Genomic DNA, 22,838 nt, shown 5'->3' on the forward strand with positions numbered 1-22,838 from the left:
CTCTGTTATCAGCTGCCCTGGTATTCTCCTTCAGCATTAACATGCAGCAGGCTATCAATGCTATCTGGACCTGAGGCCTGGGGGGTCAGGAGGGAGCCCCCATATCTCTGATGTCATCAGATAAAGAGGTGGGCTGGATCTGGTCCCGGTGGAGCTCAGACTGAAGTGGTTGAGTGTTTCAGATTTGGGCGAAGAACGGAGATGTTGTATACGACCGGCCTCTTCAGGTGAACGATACGAAGCGTGAAGCCGGATGCTAGGTGATTAGCTTAGCATAACGGCTGCTAGCCTCGCTCCCTCACAGAGCTGCAGCGCTGTGGATTCTACGGCGTCAGTTTCACCTTCACGCTTTTCACACGTTCACCCAAAACAAACAAATCAAATTCAATCCGACGTGAACCGAAAGAAAGATTAGAAACAAACTTTATGCAGAGAAGTGAAGCCGGACGAAACTTCTAATTATTTCTTTCTATGTTTCTGAAACAAATCCGAACACAAGACGTTCAGTTTTCAATCAAAGCACCCGAAAACAGAGCGGCGGCGAGCGGACATGACGCTTCTATACGACTGATTACCAACAGCAAACACGTTCAGAGGGAGCCGTGACGGCGATGTCGTGACATTTAGCATCAACAGAGGGAGGAAACGGCGACGGTATGTTTCCTCATCTGTTTTCTGTCCCTGTGTGTCCCTGTGACTTCACACACCTCACCTGAACCTGAGCACAGGCTGAGCGCTGCCGCCTCGTCGTGGGTCGGACATAGAAACATCATTTGTAGAAGAACAGAGCTGCTGTCAGCTGATTTAACAGCCTCTCTGTAACTCCGCCTCTTTTCATCACTTCGTGCTTCAGAGCTGTCAGACGGGATCTTTCTCTAAGGTGAGGTATTGGTCTCTAAGGTGAGTGTCAGCGCTGCGCTAAAGGGTTAGCATGAAGCAACAGAGGCCATCCTGTCTCTGCTGACTCATCATCTGAAGTTAAAGACACCAGACTGGCACACCTGTACATTCAGCCTTCACAGCGGTGAAGGCTGAATGTACAAGTGTGTTAACATCAGCTGACTGTGTGTGTGTGTGTGTGTGTGTGTGTGTGTGAGTGTGTGAGTGTGTGAAGGTGTCTGCAATCACACCTAAGGCTCATTAACACAACAAGGTACAATAACATTAAGACTGCTGACCCCGCCCAAAACACAGGTATCTCATGATCTACACACACACACACACAAACACACACATTCATTCAGTCTTTATCTAAAACAAGTCTTCAGTCTGAAATGTAATGATTTACTTCATGAGGACTCTTGTTTTGTCCCCATAAGGACGGCGAGCCCCCGCAGTGTGACGCTGGAATCAGGTGTATGTCCCCACAACACGAGGAATACGTGTCTCCACACACACGCCTGGTCGGAGCGCCGGCTGCCATTAGCACAGCTCTTATCTGCTTTATGACTTCCACTCGGCCTCGTTTATTTCTGTACTTTGACTTTCGCTGTAAAGCTTCGTCTGAGCCGACGTACCGCGGCGCGGGGTCAAAGGTCAAATCTGGAATTTATTTCTCCACATAAACTTCAGCTCAGCTCGCTCGCGCTGTGGAGGAGTTTGACCCACACAGAAGGTTGTGCAGCTTCTTCTTCTGTGATTCACTTGGAGCTTTTATTTTGACGTTCGCAGCTGCGGAGTTCTAGACGAGCTTTTCTTCCAGCGCCCCGGTGGCTCACCGGGCTAAAGCAGGTATGTGTAGCTCCTGATCTCTCTCTCCCCACCACTTCCTGTCTCTCTTCACAAGAAACACTGTCCAGCAGAGCTCAAACAATGATCCTAAAGGATCCTCTGAGGCTGAAATGAACGCAGCGCCAGTTTAACCGCTGAGGGTGTTTACAGGGACGCCAGCTGGAAGCAGACGGGCTTAAAACCAGCTGTGGTCAGAAAAGTCTCCTCTGATCTGACTGAAACAACATTCATCTCTGCGTTCAGAAGGTCAGTAGATCTGCAAAGAGATGTCTCTGAAGTTTTTTATCTGCTACATGGCCAGAAGTATGTGGACACCCAAACGTTCCACCATCAGCAGAAGCTGTTGGGCCTTAATCTGCTTCTCTACCAGCTTCTGCTCCTCTGGACGGCTTTCCACGACATTCACAGATCAGCTGCTCCCACTCAGGTGGTGACCAGGTCTGGCACACAGTGCTGGACGGGCTGAGGTCAGGACTCTGTGCGGGCCGGTCGTCGTGTTGAAACAGAAGGTGTTCTTCAAAGTTAGATCACGTGATGTTTCCTCAGTGATGTGACGATGAGAAGCAGGAAGACTGACAGTGAAGTAAAAGAACTCAAACCTCGTCTTAACCTTTTCCTGAACCTCAGAGATCAAACGTGTTTGATCCTTTTTCAGGATGTTGCTGAGGTAGAAACTGAACCTTTTTCTGCTCTTTTACCCAAAATCAAAGAGTTAAAGCGAAAGATTATCTGGAAACTGGAAAAAAGGGATTTATTTCTCCTTTTTTTGGACTGAGCGGCACAGACGCTGAGGTTTCTGCTTTGTTCCAGCAGTGATGAAGAGAGAAGAGGACGAAGTTCATGATTCTCATGTGATCTGTCGTTCAGGTGTTTCCTCTCCTCTGGCCTCTCAGGTGGATTCGTGTGTCTGAAACGTGTTGCTGAGACACGAACACACGGCTGTTCCAGCTCAGAGTGAAGCTGATAACAAACTGATCTGGAGTCTGTGCTGCAGCTAATGGGATTACAGGAGCAGCTTCTGTTACTGATGCAATTAGGAGGTGGAGGCGCAGCAGCGTCAGTGAATGTGTCTCCTGAGGTGCTGTTTGCATAGAGGACAATGAAGGCGTCATAGAAAGCTGTTTTAATAACGTGATGATGCGTTTGATGGCAGCGGACTTCACAGCTCTGAAACACTTCTGTTCAGGAGCTGCTGTGGAGGAGGGGGAGGCTCAGGGTCCGGGCTCTTATTTGCCAGCTCTTTGGAGGGATGGGGGTGTTTTTGTGTGTGGGGGAGCAGGGGGGTAACAGAAGCGCACCCCTCCCCTTTCTCTCCCCCCTCCCCCCTCCTCCCCCTCCTCCTCCTCCCGCTCCTCCTGCTCCCCTGGCCGTCCTCGGACCATTGTTATTGTGGTTGCCGTCCACAGAGCAGCAGAGCTGAAGGAGGGACGCTGTGTGGAGGACTCGGTCGCTCCTCTGCTGAAGACACGAAGGAGGCTGAGCTCCACATTTCAGATCTGAGCGGGATCGACTCACCGGAGAGAGGAGGCGCTGCGTAAAGACGCACGGAAAAACTCCAAGAGTCCAGTTCATCCAGGGGGGGCTCAGAGCGACGCTTCCCACCTCCTGCTCTCTATCAGCCGCTTTCTCTCATTCTGTCGCCACAGCGGATCTTTTTCTACGTTTTCAGAGGCAGAAACGACGAGTTTCCACGTCCTCGCCTCCCTTCCCTGCGTGGATTTAGCGCTCTGAGCGGCTGCCGTGGACTTTGGCCCGGGATCACGGCTCCTTCCCCCGGTCAGCAGCACAGCCCGGCAGCTGTCGTTCATGTTCCACAGGGCTGCTTTTGATGGATTTATAAGGTCCAGTTTTTTAGCCGGATACAGCCGAGAGCCGCTCCAGGCCGCTCCGGGGGAGTTTACAGAGAAACGGAGCTCCAAATGAGGATTTCAATGTTCCGACGTATCGAGCGGGACGAGGAGTGATTCCTCCCCGGTGCCAGTGATCAGTGCGCGGACACAGCGCGAGGAAAGGTGGGTGAAAACAGGCGGAGGCAGCTGTTGATTCATTCATTTCAGCGGGTTAGATGAGAGTGTGTGTCCGACCTGCAGCCTCTAAAGAAAGCTCTTATTCAGCCTCTGAGACTGAGTTCAGCCTTTTCAGCAGCTTTCAGCGTTAAGGGAACAAAGCAGGAGACGGTCTGTGAATGTGGGACATTCAGGAGAAACTTTCACATCAGCTCCAGCTGAACTTGTTTTGCAACGCGCGGAGTCAAATAAGTCACTTTTCAGACATTGAACCTTCCGCAGGGACTATTTGTCAGGAGGAAATGTGTTTGTGGAGTTTGAACTCTGTCAGAACCAAAAAGATTCAATGATTGATTCTGACAGACCTGAGCAGGATGAAGCTAAACGACCCCAAACTGTTTGTCTGCTTTTTATTTGTTTATTATTTATTATCAAGTTTGTTTGCTTGATCGACAATCCGCTGAATGATCGAACTGATCGACTGACGGCAGGCATGCGCGCGCGCACAGACCCCACAGAACAGATTCAAGATCAGCATGTTAATTAATAAATGCTGCGATTCATGTGCAGCTTCTTCCAGCCTGCATTAAGAAAGAAGTTTTATTCAGCAGGCTGGTTCTTTAAACTGTGTGTGTGTGCGCGCGCGCGCGTGTGCGTGTGCGCGCCCTGCGTGCGTGGTGCGCACCGGGCTCTGGCGCCGGAGCGCAGTCGGCTCGACCCGCAGCAAAAGAATCGGTGCATTATTCGTGCAGACTGTCAGAGGTTTAGGTTGAGGGCTGGACGCGTTCAGTTTTCTACTTAAATTAGATCTGAAAACATTTTCAAAATAACATTTTAACTAATATTTCGAACCTTTTCTGACGGAATTCTGTGGCCGCTGAATTTATCTGACTTTAACTCATGAACATCTGTAGATGAACTCTGCTTCTACTGAAATTAGTGAAAGAAACATCAGAGTTAAATAACACTGGAGCTTTGTGGTATTTTTCAGATTGAGTCATGATGAAGGTTAATCAATAAGTGATTGATAGAGAGAAACATCGATCCTAAATGCTGGTTCCAGCTCTGCAGTTTTGAGGATTTGCTGTTTTATTTGTCTTCTGTATGAACTGAAGGTCTTTGAGGTTCTGTCGATCTGACTTGTGGAAAGTGTCATCGGCATTTCTGGAGCAAACGATCGCTGAGTGAAGGATCTGATCATCAGATCAATCATCAATGGAAGTGAAGTTATCGGTGGTGTAAAGTTTACTGCATCACATGGAGCAGTGCGGCGACGGCGCTCTGCCTGTCGTCTACCTCCACCTGAACCTGAAGCCTCATCGGCCGCTGTCGAATCTCCGCCGCTCCTTCACGTTCTGAAGCTTCCTGGCAAGTTTCAAGTGTTTTTCTAGTGAGGGTCCATTATCCCGGCAGCCGAGCGCCGTCCATTGATAAACAACAGGCAGTAACAGCCCCGCTCCTTATTCATGACGCGGGAGAGCCTGGACAATGTGAGGCAGACGAGTGGGACAGTTAGCAGGACATCTGGTTAAGAATACAGCTGCTGCAGTCTAAACAGGCTCTTTAACTGTTTGTCTGCGTGAGCGTTTCTGGTTTTCTGCCACTGAACAGAGACGTTTGCGTCTCCGGCGGCTTTTCGGCCAGATCTCCTTAAAGAATCCAGTTTCTGATCAACAGATAACCGTCTCCCATGTGTTTGTTTTGTCTCTACAGGATCCAGATTTAGAGACATTGTGGGTTTAGCAGCTTCCAATGCCCGGGACCAGAGTGTGAGGCCCATTCCAGGCTTCAGCACGTATTCCTGCCCGGTAACCACACGACACACGCGTCAGGTGAAGAAGATGGCGAGGGTCTGCACGCTCTGCGTCCTGCTGCTCTGTCTGATGGACGGGGTCTCGGCCCGGGCCGTGGACGAAGGCAGAACCAAAGGTAAGCGACACCTGAAGCCGACTCCCTCTTCCTCCCTCTTCCTCTTCAACATTTAGCCGCTCAGAAAAGTCCTTTTGTTCGAGGGTTCGATCCGTCCGCGGCGCCTTTGCAGAACGTGTCCGTTTGTTGGCGGCAGGAAGTGAAGGTGACAGGAAAAATGACAGCGTCTGCAGCGGAGTCTCAGACGGAGCGGGGAAGGCGGAGAAAAAAGCTCTCAGTGTTTAAGCTGCCGTAAACTTTGCTATCTGATCCGTCCGAGGCCCCGAGGCTCGGAAGTGTAAATCTGCCTGGCTGCGTGCCAGCCGAGCATGAGGAGGGGGGCCGCGGGGCCCTTTTCATTCATGCCTTACGAACAGAAGCCAATGCAATAAGTCGGCCACTGTCGGTGGTAGTCCTGTTAAAACGTTAAGAAGTAATCAGTGTAGCCGTCCAGCAGGGACGCCACACCGACCTCTTTCTGCTCCGCTGTGACGTGAACCAGCTCTTCAGATTAAAGGCTGCTGTGAACATTCGGTTACGATGTTTGTGGACTGATGAAAGACGAAGTGGATTGTTGCCCCGGAGGCACAGAGCGCCCGTCTCCGCGGGGCCGAGCAAGGCCGGCCGGGGCTCGCTGTTCAGAGGTTATTCGTAAATCATATTCAAACCGGAAGAAAACGATTCACTACAGTCAAAGAAAAGTCGAGGTTCAGTCTCCACAAACAAACGTCGATGTGACATCTTGTTCAGTAAACAAAAGTTAGCGCAGACGGCAGAGCAGCGTCTCATGGAGTCAGTCGCTATGAGCCAAAGTCAACACAGAACCGGGATCCAGGACTCGAGGATCCTCAATGAGAGGAGTCAAGACGAGTCAGTTAAAGGGGTGAAAACAGGGCCCCCTGGGTGATGAGGTCAGAGGGACCCACAATGCACTGCTCACACTCCCGGCAGGGTCCGCCGGTCTCGTCTCCGGACATGATGCAGAGTTTCAGACGCGGATCAAATAGTTAACATTTAGGACGGTTTTAGATCATTTCCTTTATTAAAAGGACTCGATCAAACAATCTGTTTTAATTATTCTCCGTCTGTCGTGTTGCTGATTTGATAACAGCTAATGTTTGTGACTGCAGGCTGCTAAATGCAGACCTCTCACTGGTCCGATGTTTTTCCTCTTTCCTCTCAAACAAAGTGTGAGCAAAGCTTTGGAGCAGCTTAAATCTATGAAGCAGTTCAGTCTTTTCATTCAATAAGATCACAAAAACTAAAAACTGCCCTTAATTTTAAGCCAAAGGTCGCTGCAGGAGCGTTCAGAGCTGGACCAATGAGCTGCTTCCTCACTGCTGCGAATGATTGTGAACAACATGTAACACTAATGCTGAATCATATCCAATGACACGAGCAAATCCCGTCACTAGCTGCTCACACAAAGCAGTCAGCAGGTTTAAAACAGACTCTTGACTCAAGGTCCACTCACTAGATTTCTTCCAGAGCTTTCAGTTCAATCAGGTGTCATGAGTCCGGAGAAGAATAATTTCTGAATAAACTGATATTTAATTAGATTATGAGTATAATAAGTAACTCTTGAATATTATTACAGCTGTGTTAAATGATATCATCAGTCGTGCGTTATCTGTTTATAATTAATCAGTTACTTCTAGTTATCTCAGCTCCTTCAAATTAAAGCTGCAGAAAGACCAGATTGGATGAAATATCAGTAAATCTCCAGCATCAGGGAGCGTGCACTGCAGGACTCTGCCGTGTTCCCGGTTCAGGCCATGAAGCGCTTCATTGTCCCGTCGGGGTTCCGCAGAGGACGCCGCTGCCAGCCTGGCCGGCCGGCCGAGCGGCCGAGCGGTTTGTTTGTGTTGTGTTGTGTTTTGTTTGCCCCCTCGCCTCTGGGTGACAATTCACACTCTGCCGCGAGTTCAACTGCGGGGCAGCGTCCCGGTCTCTGCAAGTTCATTAGCACGGCTCCAGGAGTGTGTGTCCACCGCTGTGATTTACTGCTGACGGTTTTACTGTGTTCACATTCGACCCGTCAGATAAAATGTGCAGCTTGTTGAGTAGTTTCCACTTTAAAAACAGTGTTTTCACATTAAAACCAGCCGTCACGACGTTCTTTTCCCGTCTTTTCCTTTTGGCTGCTGTTTCTGATTTTCCACTTATAATGTTGTGAGTGTGTATTTGTTCCTGAAACCTCTACGTGTACTTGGGGCCATTAGAAAAAAAGGCAGCACTTCACTCCAACAAGGGAACAGATTGCCTTTTCACTAAGCGCTCGCAGGAAGCAATCAGACAGAAAATTGCTCTGGAAAATTGCTCGTTCTGAGTGACTGAGCAGCAAACGCCGTCCCCGTCCGGGGCGCACATATGCTCCGACAAGTGAGTGGGCGAGCACATGAACGGTCGAGTGACCCACTGAATGGACGGCACTGTGGCTGACGGTTTATCGGAAACTCTATCGCCTGTTCCCGCTCGCATTAAATGACAGCGGCTGTTCAGAAACACGCTGTACTTCTGCTAGCAGATGATTCAGAGGTAAACTGAAACCACCAGGATGTGTTGCTTCAGCCACGTTTAGACTGAGGAGGTTTGGAGAAGTTTATTAAGACTTAACACACCAGCTAATAGTCTGCTTCTTTTTAACAGTATTTCAGGACTAAGTAAGAATCATTCAGAGGGAAAGGTCCTAAAAAAAGTTTGAGTCAGCAGTTCCTCAAGTTTTCAAAGTCAGCCATGAGAATCGATATGAAACACAATACGGACAGTTAGGACTAACTTTCTATCGCACCATCCTGTTTTTCAACAGATCTTCGGGTGTCCAGGCCGCTGATCGTACCAGGTTACCCAGAAAACACCACGGGGGTAATGGGTGGTCAGGTGAAGCTGGTGTGTAAAGTCCACCGGCCAGCATCCACCAAGGTGCAGTGGCTGAAGACGGAGGCCGGCACGCCCGGACCGAGCCAGGCAGGACCGCCTCGCCTCAGGGCTCTGACGGTGAGGACAGATGCGAACGGTTTGACAGTTCGTGTTCTATTCTGTGTTGACAGGTTTGCTTCTTTCATCGTCTTATTAAAAGGACGTTAACATGACGTCTCCTCCGTGCAGGCGCTGCAGAGCAATGCGTCCAAGCTGAACACACTGCACCTGTCCAACATCACTGCGGCGGACGCAGGCGAGTACATCTGCATGGCTGAGAACACCCATGCAGGACAGACAGTGCAGGCCATGCAGTCGGCGTGGCTGGAGGTCCTGCCAGGTGAGACACTCCTATCATCACGCCAACGTTTGGGCACCAACTTCAGCTTCATTCAAAGAATCCCATGTGACTTTTAGCCCAGTGACCGGAACAATTAATCATCTATTGGACCATGTGATCATGTATCACACTATTTTATAACCTGAACTTTTCCCCTCCACAGGTACCATCATATCCCAAACTGTGGACCTGACAGCTGCTGAAATCCCCCCAGGTACAGTGACCTCATCACCCTGCTGGAATAGGTTTTGCGCAAATGTGGGAACATTTTTTCCCCTTAAATGTTGATTTCAAGGCGATCACTTTAGAATCACAGAATGATTGACTTTCAGTTGTAATTGATCGACATTACTTAAATTAACTTAAATATTGACAATCCAGGTTAAAAGTGTAAACTCTGTAACCAGAGATGATGGTGCAGACTGTTGAAGATGGTCTGGCGGCCATCTGTGTCCCCCTCCTCAGCCTGGAATGAACTCCTCTTCCCCTTCGCTCACTTAGATCTCCAGTGAACCTGCACCGCCCCTCAGATTTACTCTCCGTCGACTGTCAGGCTGCAACATGTTCATTAGCTTCAGTCTCTTCCTCCGCGCTGCTCTTAGCTTTTCTTTGTGGAGAGAGCGATGAAAGGAGGGAGTTTGCAGTGTTAGGAGGAGGAGGGCTAGGCCTCCTGGTCTCCATGGTAATTTCATTGTGTGTGTGTGTTTTGGGGGGTGGGCGGGAGATAATGGGGTTGAAGAGCTGAAGGTCATAGTTGAGGGGATGGCTACTTGCTGACTGGCCTGTGTGGTGATGTGTCTGAGAACAACAAGGTGTGCTAACTCCTTGCGTGTTGATGTTTCAACAGATGTTCTTGAGGACCTGAGCGAAGACACCACAGAACATCTTCTGTTGGAGCCGGGAAACATCCTGAAGCTGCGCTGCGACATGAGCACCCGGCCCGGCATGGCCGTGAACTGGTACAAGGAAGGAGGCCGGGTTCTGCCCACGCCCCGCATCCAGATCCGTGGCACCGTCATGGAGATCACAGACGTAACATATGAGGATTCAGGCGTTTATGTTTGTGTTCTCCGGGGAACCAAGGAACCTGTGAGGAACTTCACCATCACTGTGGCAGGTAAGAACACTAACAGATATTTTACTGCTTGAGATTTTGTGTTTTACAAAGCAAATCATGTCAAAGTCAAAGTTTTTGGTGCTAATATTTATAGCGAAACAGATGCTAGCATCAAGCCGTCGTGTCGTTAGCAAGCTAGCAGTTTGTACTTGTACAAAACAATCACCTGTTCACAGATGTGGAAATAAGATGATGACCCCCGATATGGCTGAAACATTCAGTCAATTAATTCGTTAATTAGGATAATTGGTTAATTGTTAAGAGTAATTTTGAAGCAGAAATGCTCAAAATTCACTGGTTCCAGCTTCTAAAATTTGAACATTTGCGGCTTTTATTTGTCATAAATGATTATCTTTAGGTTTAGAAGCCTGGGATTGTAACAGGCTGATGAGTTTTCTTCATCTCTCTTCGTATTTCCTTTATTTGCCATGTTTCTAGACTCGTTGGGGTCGGGGGACGATGACGAGGATAACGGCTTGGAGGACTCATCGGCTGAGATTGAAAACGACCAGGTTTACTTCTCCAGAGGTATGCTGTCGTTTGCTTAACCATCCTTCAGGAATTAGTCCAACTCAACCTCCAGGCTTCATCGGAGCATTCTGGCTAATGGCTTATTGGGTTTCTTCGTTCATGCAGGTCCCTACTGGACCCACACCCAGCGTATGGAAAAGAAGCTGTACGCCGTTCCTGCAGGGAACACGGTAAAGTTTCGTTGTCCGGCCATGGGCAGCCCCATGCCGAGCATCCGCTGGCTCAAAAATGGGCGTGAGTTTAGAGGAGAGCACCGCATCGGAGGCATCAAGGTGAGGACGGTCGTAGTTTGTTATCTCCTGAATTTAAAGCCAAATGATGACCGGGACCATCTGGCTGATGTTCAACCATCAGATGTTTGTTTGTGCTTCCTCTTGTTATCCTGATCACAAAGCAAAACTGAAGATATTTTGTGTTTCTTCGGTTAGCTGAGACACCAGCACTGGAGCCTGGTGATGGAGAGCGTTGTGCCTTCGGACAGAGGAAACTACACCTGCGTGGTGGACAACAAGTACGGCTCCATCACTCACAGCTACGTCCTCGATGTCCTCGGTAAGACCTGGATGTGTGGAGGGTGTGTGAAAGTGTGTGTCCGGGTTCCTTGTCATTTCTGTGTTGGGTCATGGGGGTGTTACAGATTGAATTACTGGACTAAATGAGTGAAGCAGACATGAGAGAGACTTCTTCAATGCTTATTAAGTAAGTTGTCATTAGTCAGCACTTGAGAAAAAACTGGCATGGCTTCAAATAAAGACCTCCATCCTGAGGGAGGGGATGATGGGGGGGTGGGCTGAAGGTGACGGGGCGCCTGGCATCTCTCGCCGCAGAAAGGATGTGGATGGTCAGGCGTCCACACCAGTTTTCTACCTGACCTGTGACAGGAGATCGAGGAGGGCTGCGGTTTGTTTGTTCATTTGTTCGCTGTCTGTCCACCACGGGGTCAGTTTCCGTCCTCGCCAACGGGGGGAGAAGACTAACGAGACAACTAACGAGATCAGAGAGCGAGAGTAACCGCAGATCAAAGAGAGCCCGGCGACCGGCTGACAAAAAGCCACGCTAATAGAACCAATTTTCATCTCCAAACTATATTGGCTGCTCTTTTGCCAGCAAAGAAACACATTACAGGCGACAGCGACGGCTGCTGGGCGTCTGTAGGCATCTCTGTGAAAAACAGGCACGTTTGTCTGCTGTTAAACTGCCAAATATCTGGATGTTTTTGTCCGGCCTCCGTGAACTCCTGGTGAGACAGATGTTTGTAAGACTCTCAGAATGAAGATTGGTAGATCAGTTAAATCTCTGTCTGAATCACCTTTGAACCGTTGCCCTGAGAAGAAGAAATCCAGTTAAGCTCTCGCTGGTTTATCTGCAGTTTAAAGTTATCTTTCATCTGTGCCAGCTTTGCTCATCCCCCTCTGATCTCTTCCCCATCCAGAGCGTTCCCCTCACAGGCCCATTCTACAGGCCGGCCTACCGGCCAACACCACGGCAGTGGTGGGCAGCGACGTCCAGTTCCACTGTAAGGTCTACAGCGACGCCCAGCCTCACATTCAGTGGCTCAAACACATAGAGAGGAACGGCAGCCGCTACGGGTCTGATGGGACGCCCTATGTTCAGATCCTCAAGGTTGGTGACCTTTAACAGGTTTTAACAAGTACAAACACAGCATGAGAAAAAACATGACGAAATGTCATCATTTCTCACTTTGTCAACAGCTTCTGTCCCGCTGGCTGGAGATGTCATGTACAGTATTAGCTCTATAGGAGCTGCTGTCAGTCAGACTGACCTGAACTTCCTGAATTCCCATTTAGTACAGTTACAAACTGATTCCCTGCATTAGCTAGATAACCACAGACAACAACTGTAAAAGCCTCCAGTGGTCGTGATGGTTTATTTCACCTTTTCTGCATCTGTGTTGCGCAGACCGGCAGTCTGAACATGTCAGAGGTGGAAGTGCTCTACCTGTCCAAAGTTACTATGGAGGATGCAGGAGAATACACCTGTCTGGCTGGAAATTCAATTGGATTCGCCCACCAGTCCGCCTGGCTCACCGTCATCTCAGGTAAAGAACGAACAGAGGCTACGAGATTCCTTCAATAAGCTGACAGAGTCAAACATGAAGACGCTGCACAAACACTTTGAACATCAGTAAATGTAGATTTGATTTGTCACTTCCCTCTCCTGTTCCCTCTCCTCCTATAGAAGAGGAAGCAGCAGATGCTATAGACACCATGGAGACCAAGTACACCGACATCATCATCTACGCCTGTGGTTTCCTGGCTCTGATCATGGCCATCGTCATCGTGGTGTTGTGTCGAATGCAGGTCCACCCCAGACGGGAGCCGTTTGATGCCCTCCCTGTCCAGAAACTCTCCAAGTTTCCTCTTCGCAGACAGGTACAGGGCACAATGCATCATGGGAACTAACGTTGGTCTTCTCTAGCTGGTGCTTTGGCAAACTGCTGACTGTGACTGAAGGCCAGGGTGTGCTTGAGAGTGCACACTGTGTTGTCCGACCACATCTGGAGGGGAAAGTGTTTGTAGCTGTCTGGAAAGGCCAAAGGGACGTTCCTGAAAGCTGCTAACTAAACTCTCTTTCGGTATCCCTTCCGTCAGTACTCGGTGGAGTCCAACTCGTCAGGGAAGTCCAGCGCGTCGCTGATGAGGGTGGCTCGCCTCTCGTCCAGCTGCTCCCCCATGCTGGCTGGAGTCATGGAGTTTGAATTGCCCTACGACCCGGACTGGGAGTTCCCCAGGGAGAAGTAAGTTATCTGCCTTCTGTCGTCAAGATGAAAATGAAATCACACCTCCTCTTACATTTAAAATGATTAGAATGAGTGATGAGTTTTAAAATGTTGAGCCTCAGTAACAGAATTAACATAAACGCTTGTCGTCTTCTCGGATCCAGATTCATCTGAACACTGTAGCGTCATGCAGGGACCTAAAAAGAAACAAGCCCGCAACCCATTTTTGGCTCTACCCAACCTATGTTTTAAGAAACCAGAGCCACAAATTATGGATTTGTACAGTTTTCATTTGGACATTCTTATTTTCACGAACTTTCACTCTTTCTGTCTGTAGTTTAACGTTGGGCAAACCTCTAGGAGAAGGCTGCTTCGGTCAGGTGGTCAGGGCTGAGGCCTACGGCATTAACAAGGACAGTCCGGATCAGGCCACCACTGTGGCAGTCAAGATGCTCAAAGGTAGGAAGGCAATGATACAGACACAAAAGTACCTGTAGAGATGAGCTGAAGTCTGCTGTCTGTGGGACATCGTTTTCTAAAGAAGATCTGTTTTCCCTCAGATGATGCCACAGACAAAGATCTGGCGGACCTCATCTCAGAGATGGAGCTGATGAAGGTGATGGACAAACACAAGAACATCATCAACCTGCTGGGAGTCTGCACACAGGATGGTGAGTTTCTGATCTGTGACCTTTCCTCTTTATTGTTGTATTTCTATGCAGAAGCTTTACGTGAGGATTCGTGTCAAAAGTTCGGACCTCCGTCATCTCCTCGGCCGGTCAAGTTAAACTAAAGGTCTTCTTGGCTCTCTAATAATTAGAGTCCAGCTTCCTCCTCGTTAACGCTCCTGATGACGCACACACGCCCTTGTTTTGGAGAGAAAACAAAGCCTTTCCTTTACCTCCCGCCTAAACCCCCTTTTTTATTGTAAATCACAACAAACCAACCTAATTTAGTGAGCGTTTCAGTGGTGGTGGTCCTGAGCCCAGAGGCCAAAACAACAATAGAAAGAACCCTGTCCTTCATCTTGTTTGTGTTCCCCCACAGGCCCTCTGTATGTGCTGGTGGAGTACGCATCCAAAGGCAGTCTGAGGGAGTACCTGCGGGCCCGGAGACCCCCAGGCATGGACTATACCTTTGATGTGACCAAGGTGCCTGAAGAGCAGCTCACCTTCAAAGACCTGCTGTCCTGTGCCTACCAGGTTGCCAGAGGGATGGAGTACCTCGCCTCTAAAAGGGTACGTTCAATTTAAAGAGAGGAAATAAGCTGCAGTAGAAGAAGAAGAAGAACCCGAATCTCTGGTGGTTGTAAATCAAGAGTTTCATGGATGCAGGAATGAAAACATTTGATCTCTCCATCAGTTGACTGACACAAAGTTAAATCGATGATGCTTTCCTCTGGTTTATATCAAATGAAATATCTTTGCATTACATAGTGTGGATCTGATAGAATAAGGTACGCTGGGTTCAGGGGGGGTTTTTTGTGCTCTTGGGTGAAACATTTACATCGCGACCCTCAGCCCCACGAGGATGTTTCCGTATCATCAGACCTCATTACAGTAAAATATATCCATGTTCCTGGGCAGGAAAAACAGCCGCAAAAAGAAAGCTGGACCGTACAAAGCTCAACATTTATAGACTACATGCTGTCTAAGCCCTGAAGGGGCTGTAATTTCAGCCACTCTGTGTTGACTTAAAGGGAATTGTGGGGAGGATTGAGTTCTTGTGTAATTCAGAGTTTTTGGATTCGGCCACTTGGCCTTCAGATGGATCAGTTCGGTCCAGGCGGGTCTGGCAGCACCAGCCTTCCCCTTCTCCTTTTTCTCTATGCGAGCCCCCGTCTCTCCTGCCATCCTCTGTCTGTCCCTTTCTTTCTTTTATTCCCATCCCCACCCCCCACCTTTCTTTTCCTTTCATTTACCCAGCATGCTCTCTGTCTGTGTGCTTCTTATCAACATGTCTCTTTGTCTGCCAGCCGGTGTCTCAGACAGGCATTCCTGAGCAGAAAGCTGCTGCGGCTTCAGCCATGTTTACTCTTCTTCATCCATCTGTCCGTCCCTCCGTCGCAGGGCTTTGTCCTTTTTAGCGCTGCCATAAATCTGTTAGCAAACGGGCGGCCGAGCCGTCGTCTGGGTGTAGGCATCGGGTTTCTGGCTGCACGGCCTCCTAAGAATGCAGGAGCCTGAAACTAACCCTCCATTATGGGGAGACCCACAAACCGAGACAGGTTCATTTTGCACGTCCCCGCAGATCCCACGTCTATTTCGAATGAAAACCAAAATAAACTTAATGACATCCATTCAATGTGGGCAAACAGAGCCTTTCTTTTTTCCTCCCAAAGGGTTGTTTTTACTTCAAACTGCAGAGTTTCTATATAAAGACATTTTAATTTTGTTGCGTTCACTAAAATGAGACACTGTGTGTTGACTTAAGGCTCCCAAGTCTTTTAATTTTTGAAGAAAATCTGCAGTGAATCATTTCTACCCCCCACCTCCACGTTTTTACACGAACGCTCCAAAACCACGTCCTGGAACAGACGAGAACGTCTCATGTCACAAGTCTCAATTCAAAAGGGCGTCTGATAATAAAGTTTAGTTCAAACCTCTCGTTCAGCCACAGCGAGACTGCTGTTAAAAACAATCCAAACACATGACAAACAAAAAAGATTCATTCAGCCGGATTAGACCAGGACCTCTTCAACTTTATGCTAATCTTGTAATCTGGAGGCAGTTGGCCTTAAGATCACTTCAGGGTTTGTGTCAGTCTTTAATTCTCTCTCTCCTCTCTGCAGTGCATCCACAGAGATTTGGCAGCCAGAAACGTTCTGGTGACGGAGGACAACGTGATGAAGATCGCTGACTTTGGCCTGGCCCGAGGAGTCCACCAGATCGACTACTACAAGAAAACCACCAACGTGAGTGACGCTTTCTAGCAGCGTGTTTTCAGGAATCACTTCTTGCTCCTGAATCTTTTCAGTGGAGAACTTCGTTGGAAAGTGGAAATGTTTGATCTGTTCAGAAAACTAACAGCCAGAAATTCAGACTTGTAAATCCTACTCAGGTAGAACTGGTCTGTAACCTGTGACCCTCTGAAGTGACCAAACATTTTCCCTCAGGGATCAATAAGGTATCATATTAATATCAATCAAACCGAATATCAAATATCTTCCTGAAGATATTTGGAGCTGGCCGTTCATACAAACGCCCCCACCAGCCCCGCTTGTAAACACGTCCTCTCCTCCTGCCGGCTCCTCTCTCAGGTTTCTTTCTCCTCGAGGCAGATGTCTGATATTCTCCTCTGATTGGCAGCAGGCTTAATAGGACTTAATTAGAAAAGAGGGGAGGCGAGGAGGGAGGAGGAGGAGGATTGTGAAGGATAAATGAGTGAGCACAGAGTTCGCATTTGGTAGTAAAACAGTGAAAGGTGTGTCGAGATGACCGGTGTGTTGTGGTGGTAAACGGAGGTGGAGCTCTAACATGTCGGGGTTTGCTCTGCAGGGACGGCTGCCGGTGAAGTGGATGGCACCAGAGGCCTTGTTCGACAGAGTCTACACACACCAGAGTGATGTGTAAGTCCCACTTCTCAGATCCAGAAGCTTTACAGTGAAGCCGATGAGCTGCTCAAAGCTCAAATATCTTTGATTTATGTTTTGTCTCAAAATGTTTTACGCTGCGTCGGTTATTTCCCCTTCTGTCCTTCCTGTTTTGTCTTGTCAAAACCTTCAAAATCGGGTTATATTCTGTCAGAATAACATCTTTCCACAAACCCTCAAACCACCAAAGTCGATATGTAGCCTGATCATAAGATCTCTGTGCTCAGGTGGTCGTTTGGGGTTCTGATGTGGGAGATCTTCACGCTGGGCGGCTCACCGTATCCTGGTATCCCGGTCGAGGAGCTCTTTAAGCTGCTGAAGGAAGGACATCGCATGGACAAACCCTCCAACTGCACACATGAGCTGTAAGTAGGAAGTGCTCTTCGTTCGGTGGTCCACGTTTAGCAGCCGTGCACACCTACACTGCAGTCCTGCTGTTGTTTGGACGTCCCTGGCTTGAAGCAGCAGTGAATGCATCTCTGCGCTGACGGTGTTTGATCATCGTTGTGTTCTTGTCTGTGCAGCTACATGATGATGCGTGAGTGCTGGCACGCCGTTCCCACCCAGAGACCAACCTTCAAGCAGCTGGTGGAGGAGCTGGACCGAGTGCTGCTGTCCATCTCTGACGAGGTGGGTTTCACACATGTGTTCTTTCACAATCTGCAGTCCAGATGTCCTCAGTGAGGAGAGCAGAATCCAGGCTCCATAAACCACAAACAACAAAACAAAGTGAACTGTTTGGCTGCACCGTTTTTCACCAAACATCATCTCCTGCAGACGGGTCAGCGGGTCATGTGACTGATTAGTTCTTCAGTATTTCTGAGCTTTAAATTGACCTGTTGGTCTCTGCAGGGGCAGCACTTCTCTCCACCTGCATGTTCAGTCTCCATCACTGTTTTCTGCCAGTTTAACAAACATCTATCTGAGACACAACATTCCTCTAATTTCTGGACTTCCTGTCTTCCCTCAGTACTTGGACCTGTCGACACCCTTCGAGCAGTACTCGCCGTCGTGCGAGGACACGTCCAGCTCCTGCTCCTCTGACAACGACTCTGTTTTTACCCACGACGCCTTGTCCACCGACCCCTGCCTCCTGGGCTACCAGGACGTGCGCTCCCGGATAGACGCGAAGACGGCGCTCCGATAGACGCGCACCTGAAGGCACCCGCACATACGCAGACAGGAAGTCAACACGACAAAGGGGAAACACAAAGTAACGGAACATCTGCTGGCAGCCATACTGAAGGTCCACAGCTGCGTTTCTGAAGTTCAGAGAAAGCTTTTATTCTCATTACGTTTTCATTGGACCTCCGCTGTGGCGCCGGACGAAGCCGGCAGACACAGACACACGCGAACATCCACACAGATCACATGATGCACTGAGGCCGCTGGGCTTCGTTACACGATGAAGGTTTGGAGAAGAACATTTCATCCTGGGCAAACGGTACTTTGGACTATCAGCTGTGGCACTGTGCCCGAGAACGGTCGTAACGTTGGAAAACTGCGGCACTAAACTCAGCAGAAGAGAACCCCGGTGCTCAAAACGCCTCCTCCAAGTTCAGAGAGGCGACGGACAATGACCTCCTCACACAAACGCAGCCCAAAACCAGGGCTTGAAACCTCGCTGATAAAGACATTTTAACAAAAAAGATTTATTTTGCTATGATAGAAGAAGAAGAAACTGATTGTTAAATATAAATCTCTTTATATAAGATTATTTTACTTTTGTGTTGCTTATTTAAAACGAAAACGGTCTTAAATCTCAGGATCTCTTGTGCTTAGAAGTTGCTGTAGTGGCAGCAAAGTGCCTGAATTCATGATTTCCTGTGAATATATTAGAATATTAAAATATTGTATGTACATATCAACAACAGAAGGACGATTGCCTTTCATAAATTATTCTGAATGACACAAAAATGAAGGTTATTGGAGGCGACAGAGAGAATTTAGTCAAGTGCCAAACCGGTCACAGTTCATGTCTTTGTGTTCGGGGTTCATTCCAAAATACCAGCAGATTTAATTTAAAGCCCAAATGAAAATAAAGAATCCAAGGAGTCTCAGAAATCAGTAGATGCTGTTAAAAACTGGTCTCCATCAGCCGCCTGAGACCAACTGAGAAACACAAACTCCTCAATTCCCATCGACAGCTCAAACCTCAAGTCTATGTGGTCAACAAATGATGGATTGGAGCTTTAAAGACGCTCAAACTTGGGACATTTTGGAATGAAACCCTCCATTTGTAGTAAACTGCTTCGGCCTCCAGCCCAATGAAACAATTTGTGGTTAAATACCAGAAGGAGCCCAGTTGTCGTTGCTGTTGTTGGATAAAACCCCCCAAACTTTGTAGCTCTCACAAGCCGTGAAGCATTTCTGAAGTTTTAAAAGGAGTTTTCAAAGACCGAAGGTCATGAGCCGGACTCATTTACACGTAGAAACGAGCAGGTACACGTGGAGGCTTCGCCGGGTCGCCTCCAACAGCAGCTTCACTCGGCTTTGTCAGAGACAGAGTGTCCGGGGTGGGACTCGTCCTGAAAGGGGGACCGACGACTCAGCACGGGGACTCCGTTGGGGAGCTGGCCCAAGCCCACTGTCACTGCTGACGAGGAGAGGAGGGCGGGGGGCACTGAATGTGAAAGCCAGTGTGATTGATTTCAAATAGAAGAGAAGGGGGAGGGACCCTCCTTTGTCTGCGGTAACCCTTCACCCAGCCCAATCTGTTGGTGAGGGGTCCTCAGGTCCGCAGCCTGGCTGGACAATGAAGGCTTTGCAGGCTTAATGGGTGTGACTACAGACCAGAGGGAGTTCTGGGGGGGTGGTGGTGTGGGGATAGCTTGGGCTTGTGTGCAAATGAAGAGGCTCTTATTATGTTAATGTCTCCTCTTCTCTCCCAAATGCCCCATCTTTATCCTCATAGTCACCATCTTTTAAATTACAAATCTTAATTCAGATTCACCACCGGGACCAGCTGTGGGGTAAATATCAACCGAGTCCCAGTCCACCTCCGAGACCTGCCCCCAGGCAAAACAAGGGGACACAAATAAAATAACCACTGACGGTTGCATCCTCAGTTGTATCACACTGTTCCTCTCTGGTCCTTCTGTCTCTCAAATGTTTGTAGAAAAATGGACGGTTTCATTCCAAAGTGCTCTGCGTGGTTCGTCCCGTCGCCCTCCGAGTGTAACAGCAGCCCCCCCCCCACTGATGGAGTTATCCCGTTTTGGAATGAAGCTCTTACAGTTACACAAAGTATCCGGATACATTTCCGTCTTTACATTCCAGTAATCTGCTCCTCAGCCAGACAAACTGTCAACAATCACATCGTTCTTCATCGTTTCCTCGAGATGATTATTTTAGAAATATCTAATTTATTTGTTTATTGTTTTGTTTTTATATGAAATAAAGTATAATTTAAAATAAAGCAGCGCCGTGTCTCTGTGTCTTTGCATTGAACAATAACTGGACTCAGTGGAGTCCTGATCCTGGTTCTTTAGTTCCTCTTCCTCTATAATGGGCTGTGAACTGGCGGGTCGTCGGCTCCTCTGGGTCACCTGGGCAGGTGAGGAGGGCTGACCCGTGTGTGTCTTACATTTTACTGTTGGTTTTAATTGTTTTAATTAATTTTATTGGAGTGAATTTGTGAAAACTGTGACGGGTGCTGGTCCAGGACGGGTGCTGGTCCAGGACGGGTGCTGGTCCAGGACGGGTGCTGGTCCAGGATTCTGAGAAAACTGGCCGGTTTGTTTGACTTCAGGCTAAAACATTCTTGATTCTGATACTGTCACATATACTACTATAATTCTCTATATTATTGTTGTTAGTATTTATTATGGGTATTAGTATGTATTAGTATTAGCAGTAGTAGTATTTAAGTATTGATAGAATGTTACACAACAGACATATTTGTATAAAGACAGCTGCATATTACACATAGTTTATATATTCACGGTTACATATTTCATATTATTCCCTATTCATAGTTGATTTATACTGCTGTGTAGTGTACTTACATATTTTTATATATTTTTACTTTCATTATTTCCTCTTTTTTTTGCCTGCTGGGAGTAACTGACCTCTTTCCACTCAGAGATCAATAAAGTCTTCTGATTGTGACGTCCAAGTGTAGGAGAGCTGGGCTGGATGAAAGGATGGACGGGCAGAGAGACAGATGGATGGATGGACAGACGGATGGATGGACAGACAGACGGATGGATGGCAGGATGGACAGACGGACAGACGGACGGACGGATGGATGGATGGATGGATGAACAGACAGATGGATGGATGGACAGATGGACGGATGGATGGATGGACGGATGGATGGTTGGACATACAGACGGATGGACAGACAGACGGATGGTTGGACAGACAGACGGATGGATGGACAGACTGACGGATGGATGGATGGACAAACAGACGGACAGACGGATACTGTTGCTGGGTCGGATGAATGTGGGAACAGCTGTGCGTTGCCAGATTTCAGGGTCAGCAGTGGAGTCTGCGGTTGGTCTGCGGTTGGTCTGCGTAGCCGCGTTTAGCTCGTGGAAGCTACCTGTCCGTTTGATCTCAGTGGTTTTTCTGCAGGTGGAGGTGAGTGAAGGCCGTGTTTTAGCAGCATTTCCACCAGTTTCTGGCCGTTCTTCAGTGTCTCAGTATGTGAGCCGCTCCAGAAAGACGACAGACAGCAGAGTGTGTTTTAATTCAGCAGTTTAAAAGAAGCAGCAGACGACAATAAAAGAAACAATCCAGCAGAAAAGTGAGAGAGATGAAAGACAGACTAGACGGAGGAATGAAGAGATGGAGGTCAAAGGTCAAGAGGAGGGAGGAGAGGGCAGCACTGACCCAGCACGCCGTTTGAAGTGTGTGTTACCTCACATGATGTCAGTGTGTGTGTCAGTGTGTGTGTGTCAGTGTGTGTGTGTGTGTTTCAGTGTGCACTTGTTTTCATGACAAATCAGGACAATTTTATGATAACACACCTACAATATCAGTACACTTGGAAGAATGAGGACATTTTTTGCGTCCTCATTTTTCCGAGCCCTCTACAGTGTTCTAGAACCCCCCAACATGCTCCCAGACCAAAAATCTGTGATGACCTGAAATATCACAATTTTATGAAATTCAGTGTGTAAGTGTGTTTAACGTTTTTGCTCATTTTTGATTTCGCCCCTAGTGGCTAGTTTGGGAATTTAACACACTTTTAACACACTTTCAGTGACGTCAGTCCACCGGTACTCAAATGTCACTTTGATCAGACACTCTAACACACTTACCGACATTTGAAGCAGGTTTTAGCATTACTGCAATATCAATTGAGTCAAATAAAAACATTTTCAATTAATCAAAATAACTACAAGGGTAAGAGTACAAAAGTATTGCTTTAAAAAAAAAACTTCAGTGAGTAACTTAAAAAAATAAAATAAAAAAAGAATAAAAACAGTGGCACATTATTGTCTTTTTTATTATCATTTGATGTGGACTTGACCTGAATAATTTCAGCCACAGATGGTCCTCAGGTAAAGAAGTGAACATTCACCTGGATCATTTAATACCAAAATAACAAATAATGATCTCTTACTGAGATATTCTGCCACATCTACACCAGAACAATATTCCCAGTCTGTGTCTGTCAAGTATGATCACAATATCACAACAATATTATATTATTACATACTTTAAGAAATAAGGTTTATTGTATAAGTTTTTTGTGGTTATTTATCCATTTTTCCGTGATGAAAACAGCCCGTGTTATCCTCAGCTTCCGCTCTTTTCCTGATCATGTGAGTCTGTCGACCTATCAGAGTGGCAATACGCAAAGCACAGGAAGCTGTACTTTTTGGGAGTTGTAGTTCTACTTCTTTGCGTAGCAATGTAACAAGAGTTCGCCTATAGACCAGGCGAACCAAACACAGGTAAAATAGCAAAACTCCAGAGGTTTTTTAATAATGTTTTTTTTG

The 22,838-nt window shown here is 47.8% G+C and overlaps 1 protein-coding gene across 1 annotated transcript; it reads left to right on the forward strand.

Annotated features, from left to right (window-relative positions):
• The first annotated feature begins 3,187 nt into the window (after nt 1–3,187).
• On the forward strand, nt 3,188–20,218 carry fgfr4 (fibroblast growth factor receptor 4). The gene is made up of 21 exons (XM_041953099.1): nt 3,188–3,743; nt 5,451–5,666; nt 8,455–8,642; nt 8,754–8,904; nt 9,068–9,118; nt 9,752–10,021; nt 10,460–10,549; nt 10,658–10,824; nt 10,981–11,104; nt 11,985–12,175; nt 12,473–12,611; nt 12,752–12,945; nt 13,165–13,310; nt 13,630–13,751; nt 13,853–13,963; nt 14,340–14,530; nt 16,084–16,206; nt 16,790–16,860; nt 17,112–17,249; nt 17,409–17,514; nt 17,855–20,218. The coding sequence occupies exons 2-21, from the start codon at nt 5,579–5,581 to the stop codon at nt 18,029–18,031; spliced, it is 2,838 nt and encodes a 945-aa protein (XP_041809033.1). The 5' UTR covers nt 3,188–3,743; nt 5,451–5,578; the 3' UTR covers nt 18,032–20,218.
• The last annotated feature ends 2,620 nt before the right edge of the window (nt 20,219–22,838 follow it).

This window comes from Chelmon rostratus, chromosome 14 (assembly GCF_017976325.1).
Source record: "Chelmon rostratus isolate fCheRos1 chromosome 14, fCheRos1.pri, whole genome shotgun sequence".
NCBI lineage: Eukaryota > Metazoa > Chordata > Actinopteri > Chaetodontiformes > Chaetodontidae > Chelmon > Chelmon rostratus.

What these genes read in the sequence shown, in the direction of transcription:
- fgfr4 (XM_041953099.1), top strand. Translation starts at nt 5,579, where the DNA reads ATGGCGAGGGTCTGCACGCTCTGCGTCCTGCTGCTCTGTCTGATGGAC. An exon ending in CTCGCCTCAGGGCTCTGACG is followed by an intron (nt 8,643 to 8,753) that starts GTGAGGACAGAT and finishes TCCTCCGTGCAG; the next exon opens with GCGCTGCAGAGCAATGCGTC. An exon ending in CTTCACCATCACTGTGGCAG is followed by an intron (nt 10,022 to 10,459) that starts GTAAGAACACTA and finishes CCATGTTTCTAG; the next exon opens with ACTCGTTGGGGTCGGGGGAC.